Source organism: Rhinolophus hipposideros, assembly GCF_964194185.1.
Source record: "Rhinolophus hipposideros genome assembly, chromosome: 19".
NCBI classification, from domain to species: domain Eukaryota; kingdom Metazoa; phylum Chordata; class Mammalia; order Chiroptera; family Rhinolophidae; genus Rhinolophus; species Rhinolophus hipposideros.
The window spans coordinates 14144501-14170244 of NC_138065.1; the positions used below are offsets into that span (position 1 = coordinate 14144501).

Sequence of the window (25744 nt, forward strand, 5' to 3'; positions counted from 1 at the left end):
GCAAGAAAAGACGGTGGGGCACCAGCCAGAGATGCCATCCTCAGTTCAGAGCTGGCTCATGTGGGAGGGCTCTCGCAGGCTTCACTTTAGCCCCTCTTTACTCTGTCCCTCTTTTTGTTTTGGATTTAGAGTAGGATTTCTCAGTGTGTCACAAGCAAGCCCTGTCCTCTCACTCTGCTGGAAGCCGTCAGTGACTCCCTGTTCTCAAGAGAATGTCCAAATGGAGCTTGCAGAGCCCATCATCATCTGCCCCTCTAACACGTTCCCACTTTATCTCTTGGCATTCCCCCCTCACTCTGCCTCCTACCGAGCCATTGGTGGCTCCCCTTCCTTACCTCTGAGCCCTGATACTAGCTCCTTCTACCTAGAATGCCTTTCCCCTTCATTTTTCCTCCAGCTAGTTTCTTCTTCCTCCGGGAAGTCTTCTCTGAAAGCCTCTTCACTCGTTCCCCCAGATTGGTTTGCCACCCTTCTAGGTTCCCACCGCACAGTAGCGTCAGTCATACTGTTTCAGGAGGAACTGACAACCCAAGCTGCAGTGCTCAGCTGCCCACTCCCTTCTATCCGAGGGACAGTAACAAGAGGCAGTTAATGTTGCTGTCCTTGGGTAACCAAGGAGGAACCGTTTAAAAATAGCGCGGGTCAGGGAAAGCTGCCAGGCCCCGGTCGGCTTTGATGCTTGCTGCCTCTCCCTCTTAGAATTGGAATGAGGCGTCAATTCTCCTACCACACTGTATGATTCAGGGAACTGCATTTTATGTAGCATTGTTAACTTCAGGGCTAAAATGGAATTATTTGTATTCGAAACTCTCCTTGAATAGCTCTTTAATTACCTATAATGTTTTGTATAGGCACGCCCACATCAGTTTCTCTATCTGCAAGGGCCATTGTTCTGTGGTTCTCAATCAATTAAACGTCTTCTTGAAGTTTTCGTCCAAGTCATTGGTATCTTTTTGCCTGGTCACCTGACAGATGTTTCGCTTCTTTGTCGGTAATTAGGAAGCCCTTAAAGTCATTCACGCATTCCACTCACATCCCCACCTCCCTCCCCCCAGTTTCAAGCTTAGTCATGTCTGCTGCTTGTTTGATGCATTGGGACACTGCACAGTATATGGCTGAACTCACGTAACTGAATTGTTTCTTCCCTGTTGTATCCCCAGTGGGTGAGCCAGAAGGGTTTCACAGTGGGGTGACTGAAGATGGGGTGGGGGGTCGTCTGTCAGGTGAAAAGGAAGGGGAGGGGCGGAGGCATATTCTCAAGCTGGGAGGTGTGAAAGAGCTTATGGCTGAGGGACAGTCAGAAGTCCAGTGTGGTTAGAGTATAAGGGTGGACCGTTAGGGACCTTACACTCCACGTGACTAAATCGGTTGGAGGTACACTTTCTTTACCTGTTACAATGGGCATAGGACCTACCTCTGGGGCTGTTCTAAGAACTTAGTGGGCAATGCTAAGAAAGCTGTTAGTCCAGGCTTGATACGTAGAGACGCCACATTAATGCGAGTTTCCTGACCTACTTCCCTTCTTAAGAAGAAGGTAAATATCACCCCCGCTTATAGGATAAAGTCTATAAGCGGGGATGGTATTTAAAATATTGAACCACCAGTACCACTCAGTCAAAACAGATGTGGGTGAAACCCAACCAGCTGAGGGAATTCTTTCTAGGGGATGAAGTGCCCTCAACTAGAGTGACGGAAAAGTCCGATACCCTGGGAAATGGTAGGTCCTCGATGTCCTCTAGTACTTTATCCATAATCTAGTCTGTAATAATCCGCCTCAGACCCACATGAGCTAATTTTAGTTTTATTTGCGGACACATTGTTATGTGGCTGGCCTCAGTGCCACCTGAGTGAAAACTGATCTGGAAGGGAAACACCTAACATGTTAAGTGTTTTATGTGTTCTCTGTTTGAATCCTTACCCAATCTTGAGAGGTGAGGCGTCATTAGATGAATTTTATTATTGTGGAAACTGAGGCTTTGATTGTTAGTGATGAGAGGCGCCTAGCCGAGGTCCATTGTTGCTCCAAAGTATGCTCTTTTCTCTGTCACTCTGGGGATCCAGAATCTTCCTCTGCAGTTTAAGCTTTAAGAACATTTACCATTTCTCACTCACCCATCCAGCCATCCAACCCATGTTTAAGAAAAACAACTTGAAAGATATGTTTTAATTTCACACATGCGCACGCGCGCGCACACACGTGGCATGTAATACCCATCCCCTAACAAACTACACACTCTTGGAATACAGAGTAAAAAGGAAATCCAACCAGTCTGAATGAGTTGAAAATTTGGTTTCACAAAGCTGAAAAATCCGTTACAAAGTCTCTTTTATAGTCAGTCTTATCGTTAATGTCCAGTCAGACAAAAAACAAAAAGGTTTTATTGACGAAAGAAATCTGGTCCTTGAATACACCACAATCTTCATTTGTGTCCCCAGCCCAATACAGGAGACACCTACATGAGGAGAGTTACTTTTGTGTTCTAGTACTTTGGGTAACCAAATGGGGTTTAAATATCTTATCTCCTGAGCCCACACTCCCTCCCTCAGTAGCTTATGCAAACCACTAGAGCCTTATTTTAAGGGCTAAAAGGCTCATCCTATGTACCATCTAATGCAGGGGTGTCCAAACTTTTTTCGACGGTTTTCACCAAGGGCCTTATGCAGTAAAATACACAGACAGCCGGGCCACTCCCTCGAGGTGAAGTACGTATTGCCTCACCTGGTTTATTTAAGTAAACTAAATATATTTTTGGAATTTGCTGCGGGCTGATTAAAAACGGATTGCGGGCCGCCGTTGGCCGCAGTTTGGACACCCCTGCTCTACTGTGTCTGTTGTAAAAGAGACTGTGGTGATGGGTGCGCAGTTGTGTGAGTATGCTGAGACCCACTGACTCAGACGTTTTAAATGAGTGAGTTGTATAGCGAGTTGAACTGCATCTCAAAAGAGCTGTTAAAAAATATCTAACGTGTGTTTAAGTTGCTCGGGGAACAACTGATAGCATGAAGAAGGGGTTCCTGGAAGGCCACAGAAGAGCCACAGACGTTGGTACACTAAGGAACAGTAAAAAGATCTGTAAAGTGTTATGAGTAAATCAGTGGAGTTTGAGGTTGCTTGGGAGCACCCCGTTTCAATATGTCAGAATGAAGAAGTCACCCGGGTATGTACTTTGTCCTCCTGCTTCTAGAATAGTCTAAGGATGTTCTGTGGGCTTTGTCACAAAAGCAAGTTAGTTAGTGGGGAAGCAGATGCCCAGGGTCTTGCCGAGGCTGCAGAAAAACCTTAGGCTGGAGCGAAGGAGCTCGCTATTTGCATCCATTGGGAGAAATCCCAACGTGGCCACAGCTTCTGAGAGGAGGGGGGATTTGAATACACTAAGAAAAAGTTCTAGATGTATTGAATGAAAGGGACTGCCTGCTTTCCGTGATGTGGTTGGCCAGAAGTAACGGCTGGGCTCCCGTTCTCACTACCCCTTTTATAAGACCACTGTTGGGGCAGCATGGCTAATAAGACCAGCAAGCCATTTTGTGGCAGACAAACCACTTAGAAATGCTACCTCCATTCTATACCTACCACCTGAGCACCAAATGGCCACTTGAGAAGAGGCACAAACCATGGGCACCTGGGTCCTTGACCAAGGGGCGGGCATTCCAGCCTGACAGGGAGGAAGAATTGCCAGTAGTCGAAAGAAAAAGGAAATTTAAACTCTTGCTCTGGTTTTACCATCCTAGGTGAACTTCATTGATTACATTTGGTGTAAAAGTGGAGAAAAGGGGCACAGAGAACACGACGTTTACTCACCTTTCAAAAGGATGCTGCCAGAAATGGGGGCCAGAAGTCTTTTTAGTTTTTTAGCACACAGAGAAAAAGAGAACAGGGCAAAGGGGAGGACAGGCGGGAAAGTGTGATGTGCCCCAGTTTGGTGAGCGCCTTAGTTAACTAACTCCCTTAGTCTTTCCTCCTTGAAGACTGATGGGGTTCAGCTGCTGGCATATGGTCCCGGGAGTCAAGCCCTTTTTCGGCTAGCCCAGAGTTGTTGATTGAACGAGGCTGAGTAGACACAAAGCTTAGCAGCAGACATTGCCACGTCAGGCCCACCCCAGTGTGGCCCCATTAAAACCTCAGCCTCCTGGTGTTCTTTTGAAATATGTTACCTGTTTCGTGATATAACCCAAGCCTCTAGGAATGTGGGCACTCAAGGAGGGAGAATTTTCCTTACTGGCAGGGTTTGTCATCTCTGTGGGTAAAGACAAAATAGATAATAAGGCTAGAACATCCGAGTTTGGGGCTTACCTGGTTCTCTTGAGTGTCATTGGGAGATAGTCTAGTGGGAGATTTAAAAAATGGAGAAAATAAATCCACCAGGCCTTTGGGTATTTTCTCAATGAACTTTTCTTTTGGCTCCAGTAAGAATATCGATCACTTACTTAAGGGAAGGGAATGAAGTCCCTCGTTTGAAGAACAAAACCTTCCTTACTGCCTCTCGGTGCTTATCAAACCTTTTCTTGCCCAGGCCTTACTCAGCTGGCCCTCCGCCTGTATCCATTACACAGTGTGAGCTGCTAATGCAGGCAACCGTGAAGACGCTCCGTCAGGGAATACCCTCCTGCCCCAGCGTCTGCCTGAAGAGCTCATGAGCCCAGGGCATATGATCAGGGAAACTCCCAGCTGCGTCTGCCCTTAAATAAGAGGACAGAGGAAGTAGTTTCTATTCTTAAGAAGAGAGAAATCTTTTCATTCCAGAGCTATAAGAATTATGAGCAGATGTACCTATGGCTGCGCGGCCGGACCATTTTGGGAAACAAGATGCAAGCAAGGGAGTAATATACAAACACAATGTGGGTATATTTGGCAGGTTTGAGGCAAGCAGGAAGGAGTGTTTGGGTACTCTATATAAAAAAATCCCAAAAATCTGAAATTCAAACTTCTTCTGATAAGGCCACAATGAAGAGATTTTTCAGCAGTGGGTGTTGCAGGAAGCTGGCACCCACGTTGCCACAGGCTTGCCAGGTGATGTGCCACTGTGAGGAGGCGGAGAGGCAGGGCAGTGCCTCACAGGTCCATGTCTGGGCCTCCTGAGGAGGTCTTCAGTGGCACTGAGTCAAATCCATCAGGCGTCCTCTGAAAGAGAGATGGTGACAGGAGCTGGCTGCTGCGCAGGGGCAAGTTTGGGGAACAAAGGAGAGAAATGGAAGAGAGGTGACAGAAGGAACCCTTGTGGAATTCATGCTTTCGGTGGCTTTTGGAAACTTAGACATAAGCTACCCTCTATTCTTGCTCCCTTCAGTCAGAGAATAAGAAAAATATTTAAAAGCCTCTGATTTGCTGAATTCTAGAAGTGTCAGAGAGGCTCAATGGTCCCAGGGTGAATTGTTCTCCCACCAGTTTTAAAAAAAAAAAAAAATCAAGGTCTCAGGAAGCGCAGGGATCCCCCTGGTAGGTCAGGACAAAGGGATTCAGCAACCGGAACACCCCCTCCTTGCTTTCCTTGCTGTCCCTCCCTGTCCTCTGCTCCTGTCTCACCATCCTCCCTGTCCACACCTGTTTGGATGAACTGGTTCAGGGCAGCGGGGAGGTGTAGGTGGGGCGGAGGCGCTGCAGAGGGCTGTGGCCCTGCAGTAGTTGCTCGGATGCTCTCCGCTGGCCCCGTGCCCAGCCACAGTGTTGTCTGTCTTGCATTTATGAGCTTCAAACCCACCCACCTAGCCACCCACCCACGCATGCAAAGCCAGCTCTGAATCGCTCAGGGCTGAACAGCTTAGGCTGAGCTGTGAGTCAGCGCCCAGAGAGCCGGGCCGGACATCTAGGGGACAGCACCCTCCACTGGCCAGAGGACAGCCTCACTGTGATCAGAATTTATCCTAGAGATCACCTCTTCCCCTCCCTCCGAAAAAGAAAAGGGGGCGGGGAGGGAGTGGATGGGGCGGGGTGGGGTGGGAATGGTTCTTACAACGTGGATGGTTCAATACTCCTTCTGGAAGTTAAAAGGCCCAAACAGTTCACCAACTGGAGTGCATGTTGGGAGAGAAGGAGCCTGGTCAAGAGCAGCCTTGGGCCCCAGGGAAAAGAATCTTGGTGAGAAAATACTGAAGGCAGAGCCTGGTTCCAGGGTGGAGGGATAGGATAGTATGGAGGGGGGAGAGGTGCAGTGGCCCCTGAGCAGTGGGGCCGCTCAGTGTGTGTCCTCCAGCCCTCAGGCCGCCCTCAGAGCCCTGGCCAGCCTCTGTACCTTGGAGGTAAATGATTTGATCTTCCCAAACAATGACTTCTTGCTGGTAAAGATGAGGTCGTCCTCCGCGTCCTCGCCTTCCATGATGGCACAGCTGTCGGCGGCCGGCAGGTCACAGTCCTTGAGGGTGGCGTTCATCACCAGCCTGGAGTACTTGTACTCTAGTCTGTGAAGTGGGGTGCGAGAGACAAGACACGGAATGTGGGGAGAGGCTGGGCTGTGGGCAGATCTCCCCAAACCATGGGAGGAAACTGACGTATGGCAACGTGGGGTTGGGCCGCACACCGCGACGGGGTCTGGGCTCCTAGGTCAGCGATCGCTTTCCCTTCATAAACCGGGCTGTTTCTTCGATCTCAAAGTTTAATAGAACTATTGGAATCATAAAGTCATTATTTTCATTATTAATAACCAAGATGCTCTTTGCTTTTCTTTTGAGAATCTAATGGCCGTTTATAGACTGCCATGTGGTACCGTCCCTGGTCAGGAGTCGGGAGAATCAAGGCATACACTGGATTAAGTGTAGTCTCAGCATGTCTCCGGTCAGAGTCATAGGGTCTGTGGCCACGTCCAGAAAAAAGCCCCAGGACTTTATCCTGTCACATGTCCTCCTGGCTCAATGATCCCACCCAGCCCATCCCCAATCTCTGATACCCCCATCATCATGTACTTTTGATTCTTTTTCCAAAAGTAACAGGTCAAGACGGTGAGCAGGATGGCAGTACAGGTGCCTGCAGAGATGCCCACTTTCAGCCAGAAATCTATCGTTTTGCAGATGGTGACTCTCTGCTCAGGCAGGGAGATGCCACTCATGCATAGCTTTGGTTCTCGCCACACATAAGTCGTCTTCTGTTGGGGAGAAAAACAAGCAACTCAGATACTACGTTCCCTTCTCTCCTGGGAAGTCCCTCAGCCGAGAAACATACCTGGATCCCAGCCACACAGCTGCTGACGATAGCGTGGTAGTCGGCAGCTGAGCAGAGCGGACAAGCAGCCACGCTTTCCCACAGGAAGTGGAAGGTGCAGCCGTCACAGGTCCCATCAGAGCATGTGCTAGAAAGCGAGAAGGAGACGGCCGCTCAGTGGCTGGGCCAGTGGGAAAGAACGGGTTGGAGTCCTGTCCTCTCAGCTGGCCTCATCCATCCTCCCCTTGTCAAACCGTTCGCCCCGCCAGGATCCTTCCAACTAATCCTTAACCCAGGTTTTGCTCTCTGATTTCCTGGACGTGAGAAGCCTCCCAGCCTCTGCTGGGCTCCCCACCCTGTGTGGGTTTCTGCTGACAGCAGGTGACAGCCAATGTAAGGTGTCTTGAGCTCCAGCGTGCTTGCCCCCGCCAACCCCTCCGGGGCTCCTGTTCTCCGCATAGACTTGTGACGTTATGCAGAAGCCACTTCAGTGCAGCTGCCTGGGAGTGGGGTTCAGGAATGGACTTTGGGTCACGGATATCTATTACGTGCTTTCCTGTGGCGTTGACAACAGCAGCAGTGGTCTTACATTTCGATGCCACTGCTGGGCCCACATATCCTGCTTCCCCATCTCCCTGATCAGTTGTTTTGGAGCAGCTTTGTCCAAACCATCTCTCTCAAGATACTAGTGCCCCTCAGGATGTTATTGGGGTTATGTGTGTGTGGGGGGGAGAACGAGGTGAGGTGGAGGGGTACTGTAATCAGTTTGGGAATTCCTGATTTAGTGCATCAAGCTATTAAACTTGGAATTAGATCTTTTAGTCGTGGAGAGTTTCTAGGATTCCCCAAATCTTTATTAATTGTAATCATAGCAAATACACAGCCAGGCACCATGAGACTTCAGGTCTTCACAACAAGCCCCTGAGGGAACTTACTATTATCTCCACGTTACAGGTAATGAAAAAAGAGGCCTTAGAGAAGCCGAGAAACGTATGCACAATAACAGAGTAAGTGGAGGAGACGAGTCAAGTATGGCTGTCAGCGCCAGCCCTTGGTCAGTGTGCCTCGCAGCTGCGCCCGTGATGCTGGGGACGTGAGGGAGCTTGGATGCTTCCTCCTGCCGCTTTGTTGACATCCGCAGATTGGGGCTTTGGAGCACGACTCCGTCCCCAAGAACCCATTCATGGGTGTCACACTGTTTTCTCGTTGGCTCTTTTTGGGTCACCTTTGGCTCTTGGGATGGAATGATCCCAAGGAAGGGAGGCTTTGTTATCCCTTTACCTTGGAAGTGACAGGCTTCCAGGGGCAGGTTTCAGTGGACTGCATCTGAGGCGGATGGTGGTTGACCTCCCAGAACTGCAGGACTGAGTCACATCATTGGATCTGTAGTGAAAGCCAGCCCCGGGGGGAAGTGAGTCACCGATCTGTGCCACTGGAGAGTCACTGAGTGACGTGAGCACGGAACAGGGCCCTCGCTGGGGAGTCTGGAGTGGGGGTCACACAGACAGTGCACACACGGAGTGCACAGGCCTTGGTTTATATGAGGAGAGAGGAGGGATCGGGGACGTGCTCAAGGGGGAATACACTGGTTTAGGAAAGATTAGCGTGTGTAACACTGGAGCGAGGGTCCTTAGGCAGGAAGGGAAGTCTGCTACAGGTCATCCAGGATTTCTCCCTGCCTCCAAGACAGACTTGTCCCAGTAATACCCAAGAAGCGGGCATCAGGGGGCTCCCAGCCTTCAGCTGTCATTGCTGGGGGGATCGGCTAGACCTTGGACATGTTTTGGCCTGATAAGTAATAGGTGGCTAGGAAGAGAGGGATGGAACAGAAATTGTGGGGTAGCCCAAGGTTTCACTTGCATTAACCTGGCCTCACATCACCTGTAAAAGAAGATCACATCTGGTATTCCCAAGGACTCCGGGTGGAAAAGTTCAGCTGGGGCGGTGATTCCATCCAGGGTCAGATCTGTCGTTACCCCTGCCAAATCAGAGCTCAATAGTAGCATTAGCTGGCGACCACTTTGATTCTTTCAATACCTGGCATTATGTAACCTTCTTCTCATCACATCCCTGAGCGGCTCACGAAAGGGTGAACCAAAGGTTGGTCAGAAGCCCCCGTGGCACTTGGTGCCCCAGGATGGAATAGAAAACAGGTCTGGAGGTTGGTCTCCTCATCTGGGGCCTCTTACCTCAGAGCCTGGTAGCCGCCCTTTCTCTTACATGTGGACACACTCAGGCAAGCTGGAGCAGTGAGGTTACTCACCGATAAGTCGATCAGCGAGGCTGACAGGCTGTGAGGACACTCCAGCCTTGTAGCCTGTCATCTCGGGGGGAATGATGACCGCCTGGCAGACGTAGGCTGTGATGGATTTGGAGAAACTTGATTCGCCCTCAGGAATCCGGAAGTCAGTGACATTGTCGCTACACACGGACATTTTCTTACCCTGGGCAGGAGGGTTTGGGGAGGAGTGAATACTCACAGAACTCTCAGAAGGAAACCGGGGACAGTTTTTCTCACATCTAAAATTTCAGCCTTCTGATGGTATGTTGCAGTGGAAGGATTCATCCCAGATCTAATTACAAGACAGGTTTTTTTTAAAAAGCTAAAAATAAGGCCTCGGTGTCCTAGTTTCTGGAACTCTGGCTCAGGGGTCCCCCGGTCTTTTTATTTCCTTGGAGTCATGTGGGAGCCCCATATTATCAGGACTAAAATGGGGGTAACTGATTTGGAGACCTGGTCTACCAGCTACCAGTTAAGGGCCTTTCTTATCCTAGTCAGTTTTCTAGACAGTTACTGAAATATGTAACTGATCCCATGAAATTTTTTGAACACCTGGTCTGGTTCATATTCTCTCTCTGCGTCTCCCTTGGTGCTGTGATTTCCCCCATGCTTGTTTCAGAAGCACTTTCCAGACAGAGACTTCCAGAGGTTAAAACAGACCCCATAACTAGCCCTTTCCCTGCCTTGGGATAGGACATCTTAGGACCAATTGGAACCTACAAGTATGCCATTAAAAATTTTTTCTCAAGAAAAGACAGTTTGCTTCTCCAGTTTTTAGCAACCCTCACTGTATAAGAAATCTGGAAGACGATGATAGGAACTGAGACTCCTTCCTCATGATTTTGTAATAGAGGAAATATGAGGTATTGTTCCTTTAAAAATATTAAATTTATGGCATATCAATATGTAACTTGTTTGCTAATATAAAATCATTTGTTCAAGATGTTAAATTTAAGTGGACTAATCATTTAGAATGTAGGGTTTTCAATATTATATATTTTATTACAAATCGAGCTAAGTTGCTAAATCTGGTATCTCAGTGTATTTTCTAGATTGTAAGAAAGAACATGAGAACAGAAAGAAACCTTTACATTATAATAAAAGAGTTACTTTGTTTTTGAACTGAGGGTCTCTAGTATGACAGCACACAGTAAACATTTTTGAAAAGAATAAAGGAGCAAACCAAAAAAAAAGAAAAAGACACAAACTCTCCAAATTCCCCATCTTCACCTCTCTCTCTCTCTCTCTCTCTCTCTCTCTCTCTCTCGCTCGCTCTCTCGCTCTCTCGCTCTCTCTTTCTCTTTCTCTTCACTGAATGAAACTATTGCTACATGGAGCTTTAATCAGTCTCAATTTCTGAGTTATCACTGTCACTTCTGAGGTTTTATTTTAACTTCTGCAAAAACTGTTAAAAAACAAGATGGAGACATCTATCTCTAATTTTTCATGGGTTTCTTGACATGTTCTCTACCCAAACACAAACCAACAGTTTTTGCATGCTGCAGAAGATGGGTAGAAGCTGTGTGGTGCTCAGGCCTTATCTCCACACAGCATCACAGACGAAATGCTCAGGACGCTCTGTCGTTTGTACCGTATGAAGCTAGCTCTCCAACTGCTAATCTTGGCTTGTTTGTAATTTAGTCAAGTGCACGAGCGGTATGACTACCCTTTACATTTCTGCCTTTAAATGTTGGATCCAGAATATTTGCAGCAGCCTGAAATGGCTGGTGGTAACATTCTTTCCTTATAAAGCCTTTCATGTTTCTTTTGTACTATCAGCAAAGATACATGTAGCTGATCTAAGAATAATTTACTTTAGCTTCTAGAAAACAAATGATAAGTGCCATGATTACTGAAAACTGCGTTTTAAGGGAAAGAAATCTTGCTCCTGCATCGTGTTTATATACTCAATTGAGGGAATAAAGGTCAGGGAGGAATAAATGAACATCTTATATTAAACACTTATTTTCCTAAATTTTTGTAATCCAAGTGATTTAATTTTAGGGAGAGTCCTCAGGGAGAAGAATAACCATTTAAAACCTTTCATCTTCTCCACCTCCTCCTACCTGAAGGTTTTTCTAGCTTTTCTCCTACGTCCATCTCTGGTCTCTGATCCACTGGCATCCCCTTGCAATTCCCACACTGTCAGCACTTGCACACCTTACCTGGTTTCCACAGAGACTTAGGGTAAAGTGATGGAAGTATTTCAACCCTTTGGAAGTGAAGCTTGGCCCTCCAGCCAGAGAGATGGTGTCTGCCAGGGCCAAGAAGTTGTAGTCGAAGGTTCTGCTTGGAGTGCTGACTGAGAAGGTGCAATCGTTGTAGCACAGAGACTGGATCTAAGGGGAAAGTGGTCCATGAGGCTGGCTGCTCGGGCGGGGTCCTGGAGAAGACCCCAGTGGAGACCCAGCCTGGTGCAGCCCAAGTGAGGTGAAAGGAGGAGGAAGTAAGGATTGTGGCTGGGCATTAAAAGAAGTAAAACGGGCTGGTGGGGTTTATGTACATCTTGCCATTCTAGCACATGTATGATGTACAAACCGAAACCCATTTTTCAGTAAGTAGTTGGGTCAGATTCTATAGCCTCGTCCTTATGCTTAAATTATAGAATTCGCTCAAAACACAAGGTAGCCCTTCTTGTCTTCAAGCAGAAGACAACGAGGTGCTCACTGGAAGAAGGCTATTCAGGGGGGCAGGACAGAGAACTACAAACTTTGCCCCCTCCCCCATATCAAACTCACTGAGCTCGGCTTCCTCTTTCTTAGGTTCTCTGTAGGAAAGTGAACTTCAAAAGGGGCTTTATTCCCCTTCCTTGCTCTGTTTTTGGGGTCTCCTCCATTCCACAGCTGTCTTACACAACCGTCATTCCCTCCCAGAGCAGCAGAGGGAACCCCAAGGGAAGCAGTTTGTGGCAAAAGTCCCAGGGTGCCCAAGAGAGGTTGCCAGGGGTCTGTAACACTTGCTCTCCCTGCACAGCAAAACCGAGCCAAGTTTGCAGGTTGTATAAAGACTGCCTTACAGATGTACGTCCAAGTGGTTGTGATCAGTCAAATGCAAGTGCCCCTAAAAGCATTAAGGAATACTTAAGAGCTTTTAGTCGTAGTACTTCCTTAGATTCAGACAGTACATGGGCCAACAGCACTGCTTTCCACTATAGAAGAAACCGCTGGGACAGAAGACAGCGATGCCAATTAACTGTATGTCCCAGCAAAGGTGGGTGACCTTCCCAAAGAAGAGGGGGCGAATTCCCACGACAATAAGCTGGATGGAAGTAGGCTGAATATGAGCCACAGGTCCCACTCTTTCTTCCCTTCAGGTCTCTGCACAGATGCCAAGTAACCCTGAGGACCAGAGGGTCCCAGATCTCCCTTACTCATCTCTTGAAGATGACACCTGTCCGTGGCTGAGGCCTAGACCCTGGGAACCAACTGTTACAGGTAAGAATTTGCCATCCACGGTCACAGCCTGCATGGCTGTCGTCCGGGACTCCAACCTGGGAGTGTGCTCCAGATTGCGCGTGGGGATCAGGCCCTCAGGAACCCCATCTCGGGCCGGGCACCCTCTGAGGTGGTACATCCACAAGACCAAGGTTAGAATGCACAACACGCTGCTGGCACCTTGTTGCTCTTGGTCCCTGGACCGCAGGGCACGCAGGCCTGAACTCCATAGGGCTGGTGGGCTTTCAGGATCGTGTTAGGGGGGCAGGAGTGGCAGGTCCCTGAACCCCGATCAATGTAGTGGCCAGCAGGACAAGAGGTGCAGGAGGAGCCCATGTCAGAGGCTTCCAGGGCACAGGGACGGCAGTAGGAGGCCACCCCATCCATGACGTTGGTGACATTGATGGAGTAGATCTTAGCGACATCACTCGTGTACTTTCTGCCCTGGAAACAAGGAAACGAGAGAGGATGGAGGTGTGGGATACCAGCAGCAACTGAGTACTCTGGAAGCAGTAAATTACTACTTCATCTTTTTTATCCTATAATACTTGAGAACAACCTTAGAAGCATCTGATTCTTTTTACTCACTTAGCAGTAGCTCTTTGTGTACATTTTGTGTAATTTTAAAACAAGACTGGACAATTTTAAATGATGTATACAAATATTAAGTGCCATCAGGAAATATGCAGTAGATACTGTTGTATGAAAACAGCAAGTCTTTTCCCTGTGAGAGGGGAAAAAATGTACAGTATCTCCTGTGTAGATCATACTTAGATGTTAAGTAGGTAGTGGGATTACGAGTGATTTTATTTCTGCTTTTTGCTTCTTTCTGAGTTTTCTGCAGTGAACTTGCACTACTTTGAGTTAAGAAAATAAAACCAGAGTTATTATTATTAAAAACAACAATAGGAGGGTAGACATGTGGCTCCGTTGGTTAGAGCGCAAGCTCTGGACAACAGGGTTGCCGGTTCGATTCCCACATGGGCCCGCGAGCTGTGCCCTCCACAACTAGAATGAAGACAACGAGCTGCTGCTGAGCTGCCACTGAGCTCCTGGGCAGCCGGATGGCTCAGTTGTTTGGAGTGTGTGTACTCAACCACAAGGTTGCCGGTTTGACTCCCGCATGGGAGGATGGTGGGCTGCGCCCCCTGCAACCAACAACGGCCACTGGACCTGGAGCTGAGCCGCGCCCTCCACAACTAAGACTGAAAGGACAACTACTTGACTTGGAGCTGATGGGTTCTGGGGAAAACACACTCTTCCCCAATGAAAGTCCTGTTCCCCTTCCCTGTTCCTCCTCCCCAATAAAAATCTTTTAAAAAACCCAAAACCACCACCAACAGGGATGAACAGAGTATACCAGGTCAGGCACACACATGTCCTCAAGGCAGGGGCTGCTGAGGACAGACAGGTAATTGAAGGAGCTTACCTGGAAGTCATTTGGACAAGGCTAACTGATTCTCTAGTGCACAGCTGCACTGCGCAACGCTTCTGGGCTGTATGGATACATAATGCCTTGAGATGTATGTCCATGTGGTTGTGATCAGTGAAGTATACAGTCTGGGGCTGGAACGGGTAGCTCTCTGCGGGACGCCGTAAGATCCTTCTAACTGTGGGTGCTGAGCCTCACACTCCTACTCCGGCTAATGCTAGGAGTCCTCCATTCAGGGTTCAGAGGTCTCTCGTGGGAGCAGGGTCTGAGGAAGGGGAGGAGCTTACTATCTCATGGAAGGTGGTCCTCTGGAAGGCCCAGGTGAAGCTCATGGTTGCGTTCTCCTCGATGATGTAGGTGTAGGACTGCTTGCCTTTGAGACCTTTCCACGTCTCCACCGGAGTGTTGGTCTTAGAATTCACACCCTGCACCCAAGACAGACAAGTGAAGAAGGCAGGATGTCTGTGCGGCTGCTAAGGAAGGGGGTGCCCATAACGCCGCCGTCCCAGGGGCCACTCACAGTTGGCCAGACCCATGTTAACCTGTGAAGTCCCTAATGGACATTCTGGGCCCTTCCTCTGTGAAATCACTACGTAAAAGCAGGGTGTCAGTTATGTGGCTGCACCAGAAGGCTGAAGGGGGCCAACCCTCCCACTAGCCCTGCAGCCCCATAGCGGGCAAAGCAAGGAAAGCGTACCACCATGAAGTAGAGCTCGCAGTTCACAGAACAGACGGTCTCGAAAACAAACGTGATCCTGGCTACCTCTTTGTTCTCTGTGTCCGCCGTCACCGACCGTGGAGCTCTGTGGGCACAGATCTTAAGTCAGTCCCAGGGGCCTGGTGGTGCCAAGGGGGATGGGAATTAGTTCTGAATATATTGGAAATATCAGGGACTAAGTCCAGTCCTGCCTCCCTGGCTGCATGGCCTTGACGTAGCCAAAGTGCAGTTTTCTCATCTGTAAAGTGGAGGTGATATTATTAATATCTTTCTTACTTACCTGTCATCATTGTGGTGAGATCCAAAGGCGTCGCAGATGGAGAAGTGCTGTGGAAAATGCTCTATGGCCTCACGAGCAGAGTATGGCCCCAGAGTCAGAGCTTATGATGCATGTCGAACCTCAGGCCCCTCCCCAGACCCCCTGAATCAAAACTGGCATGTTGACATAATCCCCAGGTGATGCGTATGGACATTAAAGTTTGAGAAGCGCTACTATCATAAGAGGTGAATTGTGTGCGATGACTTAGCAGCTCAGCCCCTGGTTTGCATGAGCAGAAACTTCAACTTGCAATCTCTTCAGCCTTCGTTCTCAGGCTGGTCCTTCTTTTGGGGAAGAGAGAGCCATACCCAAAGGGGCAGGGGAGGGTGGTGGGTGGCAGCGTGGGTGGGTGAGGTACAGAAGCTTTTACTATGGCAATCAGATTTGCAAATTGAAAAGTACTTTCGGGAATGTTACACCCCCAAAAAGCCTAAAAAATTTGCTCATCTCGCACACACGGGATATATCTGCTCAGCTCTGAGTAATGTAAATTAAGGAAAAGGAGACTAATACCCTCTGAACAATTCCCATGGGCTGAGCACCATGCCAGGGGTGGAAAGGAGGGAGTCTGAAGGAGGGAACAGAGTAGCAAATTGGCAATCGGGGAGCCCATTCAGTGGTTACCCCGCATCTTGAAAGCACATGTGGGCAGGAGGTTCACTTTGGCTTTGCAAATCCATTTATGGCTTTTCTCTGGCTTTGGCCATTTGCTTGAATTCTGAGGACCTTCAGGTCCTGTCTACATAGTTGTGCTAATGAATGTGCTGGAAGAATCATCTCAACTTCAGTCAGTTCAAAATCAGTCTGTCAGTCTCCCTTGTGTTGCATACCAGGATCCTATAGGGGCACAGTGTTCCCAAGTTCACGTGCACTGCCTTCCAGGCCAGTGCTCTTTCCACACAGTACCACACTGTCTGTACTATTTTTTTTGTACTTTTGTTTTTTTAAATGGCAAACAAATTGCTATTGTGCTAAGTATCCTTGGGATTTGGGGATAAATATGACAATAAGAATAATTCCTCCCAATATTCTTGCCCCAAATAAAGATGAACTGTCTATGGGCACTCCTGGCCCTATTTAAAATTTTTTTTAACAAATCTTATCTGATGCTGGGAGGAGGAAACATTCAAATAGCGTGCGGGCAAATGAGAGGAGAAGCTGGATGGGATGGGAGAGCCGTAGGGGAGACAGCACAGGCAGCAGCTAAGAGCCTGTGTCAGCGTTCAGCTTCCCTTTGTCAGACCGTCGCCGCGCTCCCTCAGCTCTGAGCTGCTACTTCAGCACGCCAGAGCCCTCTCCTCTACAAATTCCGAGGTATGTGGGACTTGGATGTGGCCGAGGAGGCATGGGCTTCCCGTTAGCTCTGTATTCCTCACCTAAATCCTGGCACAACCAGAGTGAGAATCATGAAGTCGTTGTCTGAGGCTCCAGCAGCTGTGTAAATGTGATCACCGGCCACCTCCCAGCCTGGAAAAGGAATGCGGTGAGTTAATGCCTCCGTGGCCTGGGCCTTCTGGGAGAGAGAGAGTACCGTCCTTCGAGGTGTCCAGAACCACCGCCCAACAAACCATGTTACTCATCCCACTGCTTTAGTCAGAGACTGGCGCTCTCAGACCAGGATGGCTGGGTTATGTGTGTACTGTTTCTAGTTATGCTTCAGCCTCCGAAACTCAGATTTGGCAGAAAATATGCCCACGAGGAGTGGAACTTGCAAGGGAATGGGTAGTTTGACTCGCTCATATTTTTCCAGTTCTCACTATTATGAAGAAATGCAAAGTTGGAAGAGTCCCTGCGGGAGTGCAGGGAGCGGAGAGCTCGTGGTAGGGGGAGAGGCCCTCACCTGCCACAGCCTCACCCGCCACGCCCTCGCCTGCCACGGGCCTCACCTGCCACGGGCCTCACCCGCCGTGCCCCACCGCTATGCCCTCACCTGCCATGCCCTTGTACTCAAAGTTGATCCCACTGAGAACGGTCGTTTCCATGTTCGCCGGCAGCGTATTCCACCATTTGTATTCAAATCCCACAACAGGCTCAGTCCCAGCTGGGCAGTGGCTGCAATCTGGGGGAACCACAAGATCCTGTGGTCAGTAAGAAGGCTGCAGCCACCTGACTGGAGCTGCTGTCACACAGACAAGTGGCAACAGTCGTGGCAACAGTCGCAGTCAGCCGAACAGGGTGGTGCTGAGCACCGCTGCACCGTTGTATCAAGTCGACTCTAAAACACTCTGACAATGTATTTAACAAACTCAAGACATAAACACGGACTCTTCATTCCAGTATTTCAGCTAACCTACTTGCCCACCAAAATGTTCCTTTTCACACTTAAATGTATCTTCTAGTCTGATTCATATAGTTCATGGTGTCACATTATGATCAGTAAATGCATTCACGTAGGTACACCCACCCCCCACCTCCCTCTTGCAGCGTGGCTGACAGATTCTGATTGTATCCAGCTGGCCATCCCAGCTCCCCACACCTTCTGGTCAGCGTCCCTGCCACATCTGGCAGCCTCTGTGGTGACGACGGGGTACCTTCGGGCCTGAGCCACACTTGCAGTTGGAGGAGGAATAGGGCAGGCCATTCTCCAAGGTGACTCTGACCTCCACACAGAGCCCACCCGGACCTCTCTTAGGTCCCCAGCGGTGGCCTGGCCCTGACTGCCTCCCTCCGGAGGAGAGTCCGTGCTCTGCTGACCGCCCAGAGCACCCACCCACATGGCCCTCTCCTGTGCGTGACGTGTGGACTAGGTGGTAAGGGGTTACCGGAGCCATTGGAGTAAGAGCCGTAGGGGCAGGGCTTGCAGGTGCTGTTTTCGGTTTTGAAGAAGCCTGGGTTGCAGGGCGGGCAGCGGGTCTTCACGCCGGAGGGCGGCAGCCTCACCGCCCCCTCGAGATCCTCGCCACAGATTTTTGGCTGGGCCCATTTGTACATGAGCTGTGTCTGCAGAAATGGATTGAGAACGGCTCAGCCTGTGTGGGATTTAGCACATCTTTCGGAAAATTTACCTTGGGGTTGGGGGGATTCTGGGCTGTCATGAAAGCTCCCTAGGGGGGAGGGGACACTTTGCTGTGGTCACTGATGTACCACAAGCCCCCGGCCCCGCTCCTGGCACATGGCTGTGCTCAGTGAGTGTCCGTCTGCGGGGGGCTGCTGACAAGATGAAGAGGGCTATGCCTCACAAGGGCTGTATGACAGGGCCCGGGGGGACCAGTTGTCTCCAGAGAAAGCTCTGATTCCAGTGTAGAATCTTAATACTCCAAGTCACAGGAAAAGCAACTGGTGAAAATCCCAGATCAGAGAACAGCATGGCATGGAGGTGGCCTACATAACCCCTGGGGAAAGGGGGTGGCTGAGGTGTTCCAATTTGTCTTCCAGGTGCGTTCTTCACTTTTTCATTTATTCAGGAGGCAGTTAGAGAAAGCCCCATATATCTATGCCAGACCTCGTGGCTCAGAGATGACGGAGACGTGGCCCTTGCCCTCCAGGAGCTCATCACCGAGCAAGGGCAACAGTCACATGATCACAATCCACAGGGGGGTTTGGACACTGTCCCGGGACATCCAGGCAAGAAGGGGAATGTTGGTCAAAGTGTACAAACTTCCAGTTACAAGACCAGTAAATTCTGAGGATGGAATGTACAGCATGGCAATTACAGTTAATAGTTCCGTATTATATCCTTGAGAGTTGATGAGAGAGAACATCTTAAATGTTCTCACAACAAAAAAGAAATGGTAATTATATGACCCGTGGAGGTGTTAGCTAACACGATGGCGGTCATCATTTTGTGAGACAGAAGTGTATGAAATGAACACATTGTACACCTTAAACTTACACAAGGTTATATGTCAGTTATATTTCAGTGAAACTGGGGGCGTGGAGGCACGTGAAACAGTCAACCATCCTGTCAGTAGACAAGAGAAGTGTTGTGTCTGTCACTCACTAGGGCCATCCCTAGTCTTTCAATGGAGGCATTGGGTACAGAAGAGGGGATGCCCTGCAGAGGCCCCTGCTGAGTCAGGGGTGAGGTTGGGCAGCTCCGAGCTTCCTATGTGGCCCTGGGGTCAAGTCAGAGACAAAAGGTGCTTGTGTGGACTGCATTGAGGTGACGGTGAAAAGGGTCTGTGCGGCATACTATACTTGTAAAAGGGTGGATGACTAAGGCATCTGTCCATTTTATTGAGAAGAAATGACATGGTCTTCAAAGACGCCCGAGCTGCCTTATTGCTGGTGAGACCTGGGGCCCCCCGCCCCCCTGCCGGCTCAGCCTGCCTCCCTGTGAAGAGCAGTGAATGGCCAGGGCCCCAGGCTCGTGCTAATGTATCCCACCCGGCTGTCTCCTTGAGTCTCATGGAGAGACAGGCCTGTGGAACTGGAAGACTGACGTGGGCCATCTCTCGGAGCAGCAGTTAGCAGCCCCCATGGATTGGGCACTGAAACATCATTGAAGCAACGCAGAGGCCACAGGGACAATCATTGGAGTTGGCCTGAAGTGTGTCCCTGGATTTTAAAATACAGCGTAGAAGACAGACAAACGGAAATCATGAGACCGAGCAGAGCAAGTGCAGGCGTGAGGCACAAGACTTCGCTCAGGTGTCCCTGGTGACGGCAGGTGGCTGTGCACGCCTTCACTGTACGTCTCCAGGGCGTCCTCCCTGAGCCGTGGCTGCCTGCAAGGTGGGAGCGCTGGCTCTGGCCCGACTCAGCATCCGAAATCCCCGAGGGGGGGCAGGTGAGGGCCGACACCCAGGCTCCCATGCAGCAGAGCACACCACAAAGCCAGAGGGCTTTGGCCTAAGCTTCGAGGGGAGAGAGTGGGGCAGAGGGCAGCGAAGACAGCCGTGTGATGTTCCCAGGGAGCGGGAAAGGAACAGGACTGTCCTCATTTAATTAGTCAACTGAGGCCAAGAAAAGGACAACTTTTACAAGGTCACATAGGACACCAGACTCTATAGGAGTGAGTCTAAGCTGCAGTTGGTAAGATACGTAGCCATTCTTGCTTGGCTACTGGATGCTTCAAGCACGAGGGCTGGGGAGAGGGGAGGGAGGGGAGTAAGAGATGACGATGAAAAACAATCACTGTTAAGGACCAGACTTTCTCCCATGCTTAATTAGCAAGAGGAGAATTCAGCCAGCTGTCCAGCCAGCAAACATTTATGCATCTCAATAGCCAAGCATATGCTTAGTGCAGATTTCCCCACTTCTAATTCTATTTTCTGTGTTAGAGATACAGACAGTTCATCCAGAGTATATCTAATGTAAGACAGACAACCTCTGCTTGTGCCCTCGAACCATCCCTGCTCACTGACTGCTGTTCCTTGAACTCACCAGGCACTCGCTTGCCACCTCTACACCTGCGGGCCCTCTGCCTGGCAAGGGCTATGGCTCCCTCCTCACTTTACTCAGGTCTCTGCTCAGCTGTTACCGCTCAGCGAGGTCATCCTCAGCCTCTCTAAAATAGCTTCTCCACACACCGTTCTCTCTCTCCTAATCCTGTTCCAGTTTTTCTTCCTACCACTGCCATCCGATACATCATACACCCATTTGTTATTCATCTGCTGTCTCCCCCCCAGTCCTGGTCACTCCTCTTCCAGGGCTGCCCAGTGCCCTGCACGTCTTGTTGCCTTGGTCCGGCCCTCTTTCTCTCGTCTCCATGCTCCCACATAGGACAGTGAGCTCCCTCAGGGCAGGAACCTGGCTTAAAATCTGATTGCCCCACTGGCGCACAATGCGTGGCACAGCGATTAGTACCGAAAGGAAAAAAACCCAAAAGACTGCTGACTCAGTGATGCTGTGGCCTCCAGGAAAGGCTTTCAGAGGAAAGACATCAAAAGAAAGTGAAAGGGCTTTTTGAAACAGAGCCTATATGGATAAGCGGTTGAACAAAGGTGGCAAAACCAGTTTCTGACCTGAAAACGAATGAGGCCATCTCATTTTGCCTGCCTCCCCACTGGCCCTGGGGTCACTGTGGAGGTTTGTGGGGTTTTCTCTGGTGCCAGCTTCAGGGACGGCTACAGCTCCAAAGGTGGAAAGCCAAGGGAATGGGCAAAGGGGCCGCAGGCCCGCACTACCCACCTCTCCGTTGGCATCACAGGCTGTGTGCGTGTAGAAGTAGTCTTTGTCTGTGCACGCTGGGCGCAGTTTGCAGGAAGAGGATCCTTTTTCTGAAGGACAGAAGCAAGGACAAATACATGAAGTTATGTAAGAAAGCAGAGCTCTTGACCACTGGCCTGTGACCTATGACCCTCGAGACTCTGAGGCACAGCCCGACAGGTAGTTGCCTCAGTGGCAGCATTGCTGCTCCCTAGAGCCCTGCACAGACAGCTCTTTGTACCTCTCCATGGTGCTGATGAGAAACCACTGGGCCTGCACTGGCCCCCAGGGCAGGGCGTGGACAAGGGGACCGGCCAAAGGACCAGCCCCCAGGGCAGGTAGCTAGAAAGGGCATATTGCAGGTCAACCACTTCTAACCCAAGTTCCCTGAAACCACCACCGTCCAGGTGACTCGGAATCCTAACTCTGTGTGCGGTTCCTGCTCCTGAAGGATTAAGCCGAAATGCAGGGAAGTTTAGGACAGCGCCTTCATACTCTTGTTCAGATTCTTTGAATTTTCTCTTAATATTTTCTTTCCACTTTTTCCACCCACCACCCCCGCAAGCATCTCAGCACTCTCTCTAACCCTTGACCTGCACCTGATAAAAAAATGTTACTAACTATTCATTTTATGAATTTTGCTCTCTGTAAGTTCTCCTCAAGTCTGTGTTTGTTCTGTTTTTATCCTTTAAACCCCTGGATAGCAAGAACTATTTCAGTGCATCCCTCTTTAAAGCAATGGTTTTCACCTTTTTGAATTATGAACCCTTTTGCGAATTTGAAAAGACTGTTTCTTCTACCCAGAAAAATATACATAATGCATGCAAGTAAATTTGTAAAATTTCCAAGAAATTTACTTTCCCCAGAATAAAAACCACTGTTTTACACATGCCAATAGAATACTACTACTACTGTTACTAGTACTGCTACTAATACTACAGTCACCACTATTTTTAATATGACTACTGTGTCCCCTGCAGGTAAGCATTTGATAATGGTGAGACTCCCTCTCTTTCTATATAACTTGACAGGCAGTATAGCAGAGTGGAATGAGATTTAAGTTAGGCAGGTCATTTAGTAGCTGTGTCACTTTAGGCAAGTTACTTAACCTCTCTGAGCCAGTGTTCGCATCTGCAGAGAAGGAATGTTAATATCTACCTTGCTGGAGCCAGCACATACTTGGCATGTTGTAATGCCAAGTATGTAATCCTGAAATGCTGGTAATTATTGTTACCTGGTGTTTGTAGGAATTATTTTTATTTGGTAACTTTTATGGAATTTTAAATAAGGATTAAAAATCTCTTTCTTTCCCTTCCAGTTTAGGGTTTATTTCTCAACTGATCCCTTCTTCTTCGCAAGGGACCAAGTGAGTTCCTAGATCAGAAAATCTCCTAATTATTGCTGTGTTGGCCTGCACTGCAGAGTTCCCACAACCACCCATTTCCGCATCTCTTCTGTCGCCACCTTATTAGCTTGGGCAAGAGGGAACTACTGGCTGAGAAACAGCTGGGGTCTTCTCAGCTCATTTACGTGGTTAACAAGCAGAAGGCCTAATTCAGCATGGGGGATACAGGGATTTCTGCTTTTGATTGGCTTGTCTAGGAGAAATTTGGGGGAAACTGCTGAAAACACTCCGGTTCCCAGGACTTTGCATATTGGATCTAGCAAATTGCAAGTTACGTGCTAGAAAGTACATTCCACACCAGAACCTTTTTCTGCTTGTCAATATTTGCTCAACCTGACACCCTAGCTCCAGGTTTCAGCAAAAATGGTCCAGCTGTTTACACATTGACAACGGCTAAGTTGGTTTCAATAAATGATTAACCCAAAGCCGGAGATAGACCTTATTTTCCTAGCTCAGGTTTCATCATGGTATGTAAGTTGGGTACTAGTCAAGTTTGAAAGATCAGCCTAGATGTTTGGTGAGAATGTGAAAAGTGATTCCTGTAGGATTGGCCTTTGGCGAAACTGTAAGCATATAAAGTTTATGTTGGGGGCTCCAACTCCTCTTTCTGCACCTTCTTCCTCATTTCAGTGTCCTCTTTTGCCTCCAAGATGACAGTGTTCTCATGCTGATCCATTTTATCAAAGGAAAACATTTCCCCTGAGGATTGAAGTACCCAGTGAACACATGGCCCAGCTCAGATACTATCTGAAACTCTGAGCAAATCCCTTAACCTCTCTGAGCTGTTCCTGATTCATTCGTAGATGGGGAAGTCACTCCTGTACGATGCTGTGAGTAATAAATGAGATAACGTTCTGTAAATTGTAAAGTTCTATACAAGTGACATATTATGATTGTTATATATGCCAAGAATATTTTTATATTAAAAGAGGGCTGCTGGGACAGGCCTTAAGTTAAATGAATTAATCAAATTACTTCATGCCAAGCACTGTTCTAAATCCTTTGCCTGTATTATTTAATCCACACAATAACACTGTGAGGTTGATATGACTATTGTCATTTCCATTTTATGGATGACGAAACTGAGGCCCAAGACATGCAACTTGCCCAGGGTGGAACAGCTAGTAAATGATGGAGCAGGGAGTTGAACCACAGTAATTTTGTTCTGGAGTCCATGCTCTTAAATCCCGTGCTACTCTGTTAGGAAATGAATCCCTAATATTAAATGTAACACCAAGGAATTAATCCTACTGATCAAATTTTAGGTGTTAATGAGAAAGATGCTTTCAGTGAAGCCTTTTACCTTAACATGTCCACCCCCATTGGCTCTGCCTTAGCCTAGGTCCTGGAAACCAGCAATGGAGCCTATTGCACAACCTGCTGGCTGGGCCCTCTGCCTCCAGCCAGCCATTCCCTTCCTCCTCCATTTTCCAAATGGCAGCCAGAGGGGTCTTTCCAAAGCACAAGCCAGATCAGGTCACTCCCCAGCATAAAATTCTTTAATGGCCTCCACTGCTGAAAAGATCAAATCCCAGTGTTTGATCAGTGGTACAGAAGGACTGGTCCATAATCTGCTCCCTGCCCACCTCTCAGCCTTGGATGTGACTTCTCCCAATGAGCTCTAGCCATGCTAGTTACTGGAAGTTCCCTGAACCTTCTGGCCTTGGCTTACACTTCCAGAATATCCAGCTTCCATCAAATCTCCATCTCCTCTTTCAAGACTCAGCTCATCTCTAAGACCACCGTTCGGGAAGCCTTTCGTTCGTCCCCAGACAGGACGGACCACTTCACTTCTCTGCCTCCACTGCACGCGACACCCAGCGCTCCTGTCCCAGCACCTCCTGCGCCATGGAGCTACTGTACTTATGTGTTTCTATAACCACATTTCCATTTTTCAACATAATCTGGAAGGCAGGCACCAGCTCTAATCCTAGCACCAAGCTCAAGCCCTGCCATCTAGCAGCCACTCACCTGATTTATAAACGAAGATGGACTGGCCACAGGGCCTTCTGTCACTCCCTTCGTGCACCTTCCATCATAGGCCCTCATCAGACTCTGCATTTTCCCAGCTTCCCACTGACACTGTTCTAGAAGAGTCAAGTCCCAAAGAAACGTGACTCCCTTTGTACACCTGGCTGGTGAGATGGTTGACAAGCTGACCATGCTCTTCATAGTAAAAACTTACTACCAAGTCAAAGGGGTAGGTTGGGAAATCATGGCATAGATTCCAAGAATTCAGACTCCCAACTGAACACTTTTGTAACAGTTCTCTGGATAAAAATCGGTTTACACAGAGTTGATCAAAATACTTTACGCAGTTTTCCTAGAAACACCTTGCCATTCAAACCCTTATACAACAGCTGGGCTGGAAAGGGAGCTGGAGACTTAGACTAACAAATAACAAAGGCTACCATTGATAGGGCAGGGAAGAGGAATAAGAAATTCAAGTGGAAAAACAGGAATTTAGACATAGATAAGAATTTCCCTAAAGATCTGAACATTCCTGTTCTTGCTGAAAACTATACTCATTTGGCAAGATCTGTGTAGATAAATAGGATTTTTGTTTTAGGAATAGTGTAAAAATAAGCAGTTCACAGGGTCAATGGCTGGTCTGGGCTGAGCAAACACATACTGTAACACCTGTGTGAAGGGTGGGTGTGTCAGTGTAGGAATATGGGGGTCTGCTTGAGAGCGGGCCTTGATCTGGGTTTGTATATGGTTGTGTAAGAAAGGAAAATGGAATAGTTATGAGTGTTTGCAGGGGAAGAGAAGGGACTCTTTCTCTCTCCCTACTAGTTTGTTCAGAATCTGTCTTGGCGATTGGTCCCCTTGCCAACCACTGGCCTGCCTGAGCAGAGGACCCTCTGGGAGCACTGCCAATCCTACACCAGAGCCCTGCTGCCCCTGTGCCCCCGCAAATGACCAGGTCTTGTTTC

General features: G+C 48.7%; 1 protein-coding gene across 6 annotated transcripts in view; it reads right to left on the reverse strand.

Moving 5' to 3' along the window:
* Nucleotides 1-3708: 3708 nt before the first annotated feature.
* Nucleotides 3709-25744, reverse strand: part of ELAPOR1 (endosome-lysosome associated apoptosis and autophagy regulator 1) — a 61134-nt gene continuing 39098 nt past the window's right edge. The window contains exons 8-23 of one of the 6 annotated variants that reach the window (XM_081025055.1): nucleotides 21386-21474; nucleotides 18076-18253; nucleotides 17244-17372; nucleotides 16690-16780; nucleotides 14974-15079; nucleotides 14564-14701; nucleotides 13025-13288; nucleotides 11576-11749; nucleotides 9393-9573; nucleotides 9011-9107; nucleotides 8411-8512; nucleotides 7151-7277; nucleotides 6895-7073; nucleotides 6228-6393; nucleotides 5949-6004; nucleotides 4715-5119 (exon numbers count right to left, since the gene is read on the reverse strand). In XM_081025055.1, coding sequence (XP_080881181.1) covers nucleotides 5086-5119; nucleotides 5949-6004; nucleotides 6228-6393; nucleotides 6895-7073; nucleotides 7151-7277; nucleotides 8411-8512; nucleotides 9011-9107; nucleotides 9393-9573; nucleotides 11576-11749; nucleotides 13025-13288; nucleotides 14564-14701; nucleotides 14974-15079; nucleotides 16690-16780; nucleotides 17244-17372; nucleotides 18076-18253; nucleotides 21386-21474 — 2111 coding nt within the window. In that variant the 3' untranslated portion in view covers nucleotides 4715-5085. Of the gene's footprint in view, nucleotides 5151-5948; nucleotides 6048-6227; nucleotides 6394-6894; nucleotides 7074-7150; nucleotides 7278-8410; nucleotides 8513-9010; nucleotides 9108-9392; nucleotides 9574-11575; nucleotides 11750-13024; nucleotides 13289-14563; nucleotides 14702-14973; nucleotides 15080-16689; nucleotides 16781-17243; nucleotides 17373-18075; nucleotides 18254-21385; nucleotides 21475-25744 lie in introns of all 6 variants that reach the window. The other 5 variants (XM_081025056.1, XM_081025054.1, XM_081025057.1 and 2 more) reach the window with 5 other exon arrangements.